Below are 10418 nucleotides of genomic sequence, written 5' to 3'. Positions count from 1 at the left end.
AGAGGAAGGGATAGAGGGAGAGCCATCAAAACCAATTATCTTGCACTTCCTGCAGCCCGTGGCCACGAGGGGGCACCAGGAACCAGGCCGCCTGTAGCTGACTTGGTTTCCCAGGCTACAAAACAGAGCAGACCCACCGGCAGGGGCCTGGGAAGGAAGAAGGCCAGGCCACTGACCGGGCCCTATCCCCAGCTCCTGCTCCCCGTCGCCAGCTCCTGGCTGGCCCTCTCCACCCTGGCATTTCTATTATCATTCATTCTTTTATTATTATTTATTATTCTTGGTGGGGTAGAACTAGAGCCCAGGGCGCCCCCCCCACACCATGCAGGTAAACCCCACTGAGCCACGTTTATCTTATGTCTTGACTTTTGGTGCTGGCCCTGGGGTTTGAACTCAGGGTCACTGCTTTTTATCCCAGAGCTGCCGCTGCTCCTTCTCCTCCTCCTCCTCCTCCTCCTCCTCATCCTCCTCCTCCTCCTTCTTCTTCTTCTTCTTCCTCTTTCTCCTCCTTCTTCTCCTCCCCCTTTCTCCCCCCCCATCTTGCTCTACCACTTGAGCCCCAGCTCCACCTCCAGCTTTTGGGTGGTTTAGGAGATAGGAGGCTCATGGACTTTCCTGTCTAAGCTGGCTTTGAACTTCTGTCCTCACATCTCAGCCTCCTGAGTAGCTAGGGTGACAGGCCAGAGCTGGCGATCTGTATTTGTTTTAAATTAATGTTAGGCGTGCATATAGTTTAATTGAGTCACCATTCTGGTTTGAGATAACCAGTGCTTTGTCCCCTTCCCCAGGGCTTATGGGCCTTCATTTCCTTTAACTAATTACTTAGACCAGGGCTTCTTGGTCTCTAAATTACATACCTTCCAGGCCACTCTTGATTTTCAGTTTTAACTTCTTGGTTTCCTTCTTTCTTTCTTTCTTTCTTTCTTTCTTTCTTTCTTTCTTTCTTTTTTTCTTTCTTTCTTTCTTTCTTTCTTTCTTTGCCAGTCCTGGGCTTGGGCTCAGGGCCTGAGCACTGTCCCTGGATTTTCTCAAGGCTAGGGCTCTACCACTTGAGCCACAGCACCACTTCTGGCTTTTTGCTATGTATGTGGTACCAAGGAATCAAACCCAGGTCTTCGTGCATGCTAGGCAGGCACTCTACCACTAGGCCAAACTCCCGGCCCCTCTTTCTTTATTTTTAATTTGCTTTCTTATTGCTGGGCGTATGTAGGCAGCCTGTAATTTTAGCTAATCAAGAGGCTGAGATTGTATTTCAAAACCAATCCCAGGCAGCAAAGTGTGAGATCACATCTCTAACCAGCAGAAAAGCAGGACTGGAGGTGTGGCTCAACTAGTAGAGTATCAACCTTGAGGAAAAATACTCAGGGCCAGACCCTGAGCTCCACCCCTAGTATTAACATAAAAAATAAGGACAATATCAATTGTAATGCTGGTGCACTACATGTTAACACTTACAAGATGCTAATTTTAAAGATATTTATGTCCTGATATTATACTTTATATGTTGTACCTAACAACATACAGCTGATGCACATTGCATTACATTTTTATATGATTTTTTTTGTCAGTCCTGGAGCTTGAACTCAGGGCCTGAGCACTGTCCTTGGGTTTTCTCAAGGCTAGAGCTCCGCCATTTGAGCCACAGCACCACTTCCGACTTTTCTATGTATGTGGTACTGAAGAATCAAATCCCGGTCTTCGCGCATGCTAAGCAAGCACTGATACCATTAGGCCAGACTCCTGGCCCTACATTTTTATATTTATTTATTTATTTTTGTTGGTACTGGGACTTGAACTCTGGGCCTGGGCCCTGTCTCTGAGCTCTTCAGCTAAAAGTTAACAGCACTCCTTGAGCTGCAGCGCCATTTTCAGTTTCCTGATGGTTAACTGGAGACAGGAGTCTCACAGACTGTTTTAGTGCCCAGGCTGGCTTTGAACTGCGATCCTCAGATCTCAGCCTCCTGAGTAGCTAGGATGACAGGCGTGAGCCCCGTGTGCCTGGCTCATTCACGTATCATGTTTCCATTAAATAATCCAAGTGTAGTTACACATGTGACCTAATTCAATTATACATGAATATAATATACAAATGAATATGTATGGATTTTATGTTCATATTATTATTATATTCATATTGTAGTTCTCATTATATTTAATTTGTAAAAATTAAACACATGCGAATACTATTCAACTATTTTTCATTAACGAGCCTAATGCAAAAACATAAACGTATTTCCGTGTGTTCATGTCACATTGGCGTCATTTATGTAGCTGTCAACATGCAAAGGTGTATAATGCTGTGGCAGGAATGCATCATTTATGCAGGAGGGATGTCACGTTTCCTGTGCACTATTAATGTTGTCATAAAGGTGATCATGAATGGAAACACAAATGCCACTGGTTCTTGTTAGTGGTCATGCGAATTAATCATAGCAATAAAATACGAAAAAGTAATACAGCGTGTGTTGATGGTCCTCGTGCAAGGTTCGGGTTGGGGTAGCCACGCCAGGCCGTTCTCCCACCCCTGGACGCGCGGGGGCGCTCGCGGCATCCCGAGCGTGACGGCGCCCTAGGCCCCGCCCCCGACGCATCCCATTGGCTGCTCGGTGCGCGTCGTCTCCAGGCCCCGCCCTTTCCCCGCCCCCGCGCGCCGGCGCCCCCTCCTCCCTCCAAGCCCGGGCCGGCGGCGCTTGTTGTTCAGCGGCGGCGGCCGAGCTCGGGTGCAGCAGCCTCGGGCCCGCCGCCGCCGGTGTGCGCGGCCATGGAGCTGGAGGTTCCGGACGAGGCCGAGAGTGCCGAGGCGGGGGCCGTGACGGCGGAGGCGGCCTGGGCGGCGGAGAGCGGAGCGGCAGCAGGTAACGGTGCGGCCTGCAGCGCCCCCCCCTCGCGCGCGTGGACCCGGCCGGCCCCCCCCGCCGCGGCGCAGTGGACCCGCCCGGGAAGCGCGCGGACCCGCGGCGGGCCGCCGGAGCGTTCCACTCGGGCGAGCGCGCGGGGGGCGCCGGCGCGGTCCACGTCGGGCCCGGGGGTGCCGCCCGGAGGCTGCGATGCCCCGCCCGGGACTGGGGGCTCGCGGCAGCCTGGCTGTCCCCGGGGTCTGGTGGGGCGGAGGGGCTGCAGGGCTTCGTCTTGGGGTCCGTCGGAGGAGCGGGGGAGCCCCTCCGGGGAGGGGGCCGCGGGCGTGGGGTGATAGAGGAGCACCCCCATTCTAGAGGGGACACCCTGTATGCCGGGTGCTGCATGGCCGGGATGGGTGACAGCGCCCCAGGGGTCCGGAGCCTGTCACCTTCTGTCCCGCTGCAGGAGGGCGGGGGGGTGTCGTTGGTTGGGGTCAGCCCCCCTGGGTCGTGACATCCTGTCTCGAGGCCCCAGACTTGGCTGGGGAGGGGTGGTGTGCTGACGGGGCCTGGTTTTTCTGGGCCTCAGTTTACCTCCCGGCAGGGCCAGCAGGTTGGAGAGGAGACTGATGCCCAGCCTGCCCTCCCACCCTGCGCTCCGGCCTCCGGTGAGGGCCACTCTGCGCCCCCTCTTGGGCTGCCATCCTGGCCTGCTCTCTGAAGGGTGCTGTGCAGAGCCCGGGAAGGGAGCACTTCCTTTGAGCTCACCAGCTCCCGAATAGGAACTTTCCTAATTTGCAGAACCCTAGGCTTCCCCCTGCAGCCCACAGCGAAGGCGTCTGGGGCCATGATGTCTCTGTAGACATCCCCCCTGGCCACGGCATCCATCTCTACCGGGGCACCCTGCCCTTGGCAGGTGGGGGAGAAGGTGCCCAGCTGAGGGGGGCGGGGAGGAGTGTGTGGAGACAGAGAGAGGAGGGCAAGGAGCACGGCTGGGGGGGCACTCCCCTCCCTGCTGTCATCCAGAGCCACGTGCTGTATGACCCTGTTTATTCCCATGAATCACCCATCCTCCCATTACTGTCACCCATACTCTGGCCCAGGCCCTATTGGACCCCAGAGGGACAACCAGCCCTGGCCTTGAGACCCTTTCTCAGCCTCCCCACTGAGCTGCTCTGGGGACAAAGTAGTCCCAAGACTCGCCCAGCTGCCAGAAAGCCTCAGCGCAAACATTTGTCATCTGATTAGGAGCTGATTGAGGAGCTGGGAGATAAGGAGGCCTGGACCCCACCGGAACATAGGGTCTTCCCAGCCCAGCTCTCCTCCCAGAAGTCCTGGTCTGCATGTGGCTGACCGACTGACCTGGGCTGGGAAGGTCCATACTGTGGGGTCTAGTCGCCATCTCCTCCATCCCTGGATCTCTGTGATTGTAACAGTCACAGACTGTCCCCAGTGCTGGGGTTTGAACTCAGGGCCTGAGCACTGTCCTTGGACTTTTCCCAAGGCTACGGCTCTACCACCTGAGCCACAGCACCACTTGCGGTTTTCTGGTGGTTAATGGAGATGAGTCTCATACACTTTTGTGCCTGGGCTGGCTTTGAACTGCGATCCTCAGATCTCCGCTTCCTGAGTAGCTGGGGTGATGGGGTGAGACACCAGCACCTGGCTTGGTCCTCTCTCTTCTCCCAGGGTCTCCAGCTGACCGGATCTCCTTGAGTGAGGACCAGCTGGCAACAGTGATCATTCTGTGACTCACTGGCTTTCCATCTCGAATCATCTAGCAGTCTCGTCCCACCTGTGCCTTGGCTTGCTTCCTCTCTTTCTCTCTGTCTCTTTCTCTCTCTCTCTCTCTTTTTCTTCCTCCTTCTTTTGGTGGTCCTGGCGTTTGAACTTGCAGTCGTGTGCTTCCCCACCAAGCCCCACCCCCAGCCTCTGCCTGAGCCTTAAATGCCTTCAGTGAGTCAACAGCGGTGCTCAACAACTGCTAGCAGCCATTTACCGCCCACTGCAGCCCCTCTCTGAGGCTCAACTTTGGGTTCTGATTGCTAGAAAGATTGGGGGGGGGGCAGGCGGTTGGTTTCCTGGACTCAGGGACAATGGAGAGTGAAAAACCGCCCCATACTTCCCTGCAAGGCTCCTTCTTATAGCCATCAAATTGCCACCTGCATCTCCAGGAGACACTGCCAGCCCCGATCTTATCAACCTACACTGCAGGGCCCATCTGATAGGAAGCAAATCTGGTGACTGCCTGGCTCTTGGCTGAAAAAGCTACTGGGCTGGAGACTGGGAGCGGGGATGGGGGGGCATGGAGCCACTGCAGCCCGCTGGGAACACCTGCTGGGCAGGCTGTGTGGGGCTGAGGATCCACATAGGTTTCCAGGCCTGACCTGAGCTCTGGTCTGAGGATCCCTCTGCTGTCCCCCACTATCTTGTGGGGCCTTGGAGGCGTGGCCTGGCTCCTGACCCCACCCCGCCAACACTTGCCGTGTCTCATCTGGTGGCACATCACCTCAGCTTTGCCTTGGAAATGAACCCCGCTCTGCCCGCGGCTCCCTCCTCCATCTCCACCTGGCTCAGCCCCTCCAGCTGACATTGGGCCATCCTGCTCCTTCCAGAAGGATCACAGGGCCCTCCACCTCTACCTCCAGCCCTCCCATCTCTCTCAGGGTCGGAGCCACCCGCCTGTCTCCTGCCTGCCTCCGTTTCCCTCTCTGCCCCTTGCTCCTCCATGCTCCTGGAGCTCTCCAGGCCTGGTCCCAGCCAGGCACATAGAAGAGGTGACACTGGGGAGAGCCGAGGGCTCCAGTGGGAGCGATGAGAAGGCGGTGGACTCACCCTGCCTCCTCCACAGGAGGAGCTCAGGGATTGTGACCCCCAAAGCCCAGGCCAAGGTTTTGTAATAAGGAGGCAGAAAACTCTCTACCTGGCCCCTCCTGGTCACTCCCTGTTGACAGTGACATCAGGCCCGGGACCCTGGGCTCGGGGTCCCCTCTCGAGAGGGTAACCTGACCCTGACCCCTTCCAGTGGCCTGGCAGGGACACGTGGGTGCCTGCTTAGACCTCCACTGTGCTGACTGCATGCATCAACCACACGCCATGGCCCCTGGGGCTCTAGGAACTAGGGCCACACCAGGGAATGTGGGGACCTCCTCTGTGTCCCCCACGGAGCTCCACCACTGGCCAGGCAGCCGGGGTACAGATGGGCCTGCACCCCTCCCGATCACGTCCATGCCAGCATTTGTCAATGAAGTTTTATCGGCAACTCAGTCATGCCCTCATTCTCGCCAGCCTCCTCTGTCAACCATAGAGCCAAGTGGGGGAGAGTGAGGCAGAGGCCCCCACCCCCTGCCCCAAGCCAGAGGATTCCTGGCCCGCCCCTTGTGTGTCCTACTGAGTGGCTGTGACTGCAGAGATGGGAGTGAAACAGGTCATTTTACTGCCAGCAGCTCATCAAGTGGCCCAAGGCAGGAGGTGACCATCAAGCCAAACCTGTAGTTGAAGTATCCCCGGGCAGAGGGGCGTGGCTGTGCAAAGACCCTGGGGTAGAAATGAACTTGGGTTGTGGTGAGAGCAGTCACTGTAGATTCAGTGGGTGACTGTGGGGTGGGGGGGAGCAGTCAGTGACCCCCCCCCCCAGGATGCTGTGTGACCTGCTCACGTACAAATGGGGAAATGAGGCTGGGAAAGACTGGAGGGCTACACAGATCAGGTGCTCCGTGCTCAGGCAGCTTGAGACCCCGCTGAGGACTTGAAGGCTGCGAGCCAGCTGGACAGACGCTGGGTGATTATGGAGCTCAAGATTAGGCAGAGCCCCCACATCCACCTCACCTGAGCGAGCGTGTGAGCGAGGACAGGCTGTGTTCCTCCGTTTCCCCGGGCTCCAGGCTGTGGGATGGCCTTGGCCTTGGTGACAGTACAGGGGGACGTTGACCTGACCTCCAGAACGGTCTGACTCTCAGGAGCGGGCCCCCTCCCCTGGCCCACCGGGCCCCAAGGTGTCACAGATCAGGACACAGCAGGGTGTGTGCCAGGCCTCGAGGTCTTCTCTGCCGGCAAGTGCTGGTCCTAGGGGCAGAGTGACTGCACGTCGGGTTTGCGTTTGTGTTTGCTCTTTTGTTCCGAGATGAAGTCTTGCCAGGTAGCCCAGCTGACCTCGAACTCAGGATCCTTTGGATTCCCAAGTGCTGTGTGCAGTCGGAAGCCCACGCTTGTCATGGCAATCTGTACTTTTTTGTGTTTTGTTTTTTTGAAAAGGAGAAGGCTGAGATCTGAGGATAAGCATTCGAAGCCCACCAGGGCAGGAAAGTCCTCGAGACTCTTATCTCCAAGGAACCACCACAAAACAGGCAGTGGCACTGTGGCTCAAAGTAGTGGGGCGCTAGCCTTGAGCTGAAGAGCTCAGGGACAGCGCCCAGGCCCAGAGTTCAAGACTGACGAAGAGAGCGAGAGTGGAGGGGCTGGGGGGGAGGCAGGTCAGCAGGGAGACAGGCAGGCCCACGGCCACGCCTCCACACACTGTCCAGAAGGCTGGCATTTTCTTAGACCTGTACAATAGTAACCTTGCCCTCCTTCAATGAAGCCGTCTTCTTACTGAGGTGCAGGCGCTCTCTATGTAGTGTGGACACTTCTCGCATCTGATACAAACATGGGAATTCTTTCTCTGTGTTCTCTTTGATTGTTCATGCTACCATAGCAACTTTCACTTTTAGACGATCAGCGTCACTCTCATTTCCCCTCCAGTTTGGCGCTGTGGATGGGAACTTCTTGCCTGGCTGAGGTTATCATTGAACTCTTCCGGGACGTGTGTAGTTCCACTTTATTTTGACCTGTGAACCGGTCCTGGAGGGAGGTGGTCCTGGCATAGATGTGTGAGATGTGGTTAGTGGACGTTTTACCAGGTGTTGTCTCCTCCCTGTCCTAGCCGGATGGAGGATCCACTCTGATTACTTTCTGAGCACCTGCGGGTGGCTGGTCTGTTCCCGGACTTTTGATTCTGTTCCTTTCCCCTGACTCCTGCCTGTGACTTCATGCAGCAAGCATGTCTCGAGGTACAAGTAATAACATGTTTACAGTGAAAGGGAAAAAAAAGCAAGCAAGCAATCTAACCTGCAGCCGGGAGCTTGTGAACTTTCCACCCCCCCCAACCTCTCTGCAAGCTAATGACTGTTGTTCCAGACGCTTCTCTGGGCCCCTGCACCCCTTACTCACTGTCTACTCCCTCTCGGTATATTTTTCTATTTATTTTTTTTAGTTTGTCTTGTGGGGCGTGCAACCCAGGACTCTGCCACAGAGCCACATGCCTGCCACAGGGCCACCCACTTGTCCTGCTCTTCTTTCTTACTCTTAACATTTGCTTTGCAAGTTTTGTTTGTTTGTTTGTTTTGCCAGTCCTGCGTTTGAACTCAGGGCCTGAGCACTGTCCTTGGACTTTCTCAAAGCTAGTATTCTACCACTTGAGCCTCAGCACCACTTCCGTGTATGAGGTACCGAGGAATGGAACCCAGGGCTTCATGCATGCTGGGCAAGCACTCTACCACTAGGCCACACTCCCAGCCCTGCAATCTTGTGTGTGTGTGTGAATGTCATGGGGCTGGAACTCAGGGCCTGGATGCTGTCCCTGCTAGAGTGCTAAGTCAAAGTTGACATTCTACCTACTTGAGCCACAGCTCCACTTTTGCACTTTTGGCTTTTTTTTTTTTCTTTTTTGGTGGTTGATTGGAGATAAGTGTCTCAGAGACTTTCTTGTCTGAGCTGGCTTTCTCAGATCTCAACTTCCTGAGTAGCTAGCTAGGTACCTAGGACTATAAGCATGAGCGCCCAACTTGCTTTGCAAAGTTTTTTTTTTTTTCTTTTGTTGGCTGTAGGGCTTGAACTCGGCCTGGGCACTATCTCTGAGCTCTTCAGGTCAATGCTAGCGCTCTTATTGCTTGAGCCACAGCGCCACTTCCAGTTTTCTGGTGTTTAATTGGAAGTAAGAGTCTCACAGACTTTTGTGCCTAGACTGGCTTTGAACTATGATCTTCAGATCTCAGCCTCCTGAGTAGTTAGTTACAGGTGTGAGCCCCCAGTGTCCAGCTCTGCTTTGCAAGCTTTTAAGCCTATAGAATAACGGAGAAGAATGTTAAAGCAAGCACAAGTACAGCATCCTTACTGGAATACACCAGCAATTCGGGCACTGTCATGTTAACTCATCCTTTCCCTCCAGCGGACTGGCGGGAGGTTGAGGGACAGATTTGAGCCGTGGAGTTCGTGAGGTCATCCAAGGAGTTACTCGCAGGCCTGGTGCCTCCTTACCTAGGACATAAACGCAGTCGGCTAATGAGTACTGCAGACTGGGAGACGGAGATTGGAAGGATGGTACTTTGAGCTTCTCCCCCGAGCTGGAATGTCAGCGAGACCCCAACTCAGTCAATAAAAACTGGATGTGGTGGCACACACCTATTACCCCAGGTGTTTGGGGTTTTTTGTTTTGTTTTGTTTTTTGGGTTTTGTTTTTTGTTTTTTTTTTGCCAGTCCTGGGGCTTGAGCTCAGGGCCTGAGCACTGTCCTTGGACTTTCTCAAGGCTAGAGCTCTACCACTTGAGCCTCAGCACCACTTCTGGCTTTGTTCCATATATGTGGTACCGAGTAATCGAACTTGGATCTTCGTGCATGCTAGGCAAGCACTTTTACCACTCGGCCAAACTCCCGGCCCTCTTTACCCCAGTTTTTATGGGAAATGTAGCTCGGATGATGGAGTCCAGGCTCTCCCAGGCTTAAATTCAAGGCCCTGTCTGCAAAATAACCAAGGCAAAAAGAGTTGGCTTACATGTGTCTGCCTAGCAAGCGTAATGTACTGACTAGAAACCCCAGTACTGCCACACAAAAAAAAGAAAAAATGCTGAAAACACCGAGTTAACAAACACTAGGCCTTGCTCACTCCCACAGGAGATGTGCTGTTAGGTTCCTGCTGGCCTCGAGGGAGAGTGGTTAACTCTGCCCATCAGATCACAGTGTGCGTGTGACAGCCAGTCAGATTACTGGATGCAACAGCCAGTCAGCTCACAGTTTGTGCAGTAGCCAATCAGGTTGCAGAGGTTGTACCAGCCAGCCAGCTTGCAGCTTGTCTACCACCCCCACAGCCTTGCTCACTCATCTTTGTGTATGTGTGTGTGTGTCTGTCTGTCTGTGTCAGTGGAAAGACCCTGTGGCACTTGCACCCAAGCTGAGGTGACAGGTGCCAGCTTCTACATGCAGGACTCCAGACCGCATTGCCCTACTCTTGGGGCTGGCAAGGGGGGTTATTTAGCTGAGAGTCTGGAAGGCTACCAGCCTAAGATCCGGGCTCGTGAAGCACGTGAGGAGGGGTCAGGTCTTGTGGTGACCCAGTTAGGGTTCCTCCAATGCTGAGCTCTAACCTGGCTTCGTGAGAAGGATGTCAGTCCTTTCCCAGAGCCGCGCTGCTGGTGATAGCCGCGTCCCCTAGGCCGTACCTCTAAAAGAACCCACCACCTCTCTCTTGCTTCTCACCCAAGACCAGGCTTCTGGCACGTGAACTCCACTGGAGACTCACCCTTCGCCACCCACGACACCAGCCCGCTG

The 10418-nt window shown here is 54.7% G+C and overlaps 1 protein-coding gene across 3 annotated transcripts in view; it reads left to right on the top strand.

Annotated features, from left to right (window-relative positions):
• Positions 1–2682: 2682 nt before the first annotated feature.
• Positions 2683–10418, top strand: part of Pip5k1c (phosphatidylinositol-4-phosphate 5-kinase type 1 gamma) — a 34180-nt gene continuing 26444 nt past the window's right edge. For all 3 annotated transcript variants that reach the window (XM_090341507.1, XM_090341498.1, XM_090341487.1), the window contains exon 1: positions 2683–2855. In XM_090341507.1, the coding sequence (XP_090197633.1) occupies positions 2762–2855 (94 nt within the window). In that variant the 5' untranslated portion in view covers positions 2683–2761. The remainder of the gene's footprint in view (positions 2856–10418) is intronic.

Source organism: Megascapheus bottae, chromosome 1 (genome assembly GCF_031878675.1).
Source record: "Megascapheus bottae isolate mThoBot1 chromosome 1, mThoBot2.hap1, whole genome shotgun sequence".
Taxonomy (NCBI): domain Eukaryota; kingdom Metazoa; phylum Chordata; class Mammalia; order Rodentia; family Geomyidae; genus Megascapheus; species Megascapheus bottae.
The sequence above is the reverse complement of the archived record's forward strand: the minus strand, read 5'-3'. Positions and strand labels throughout refer to the sequence as shown.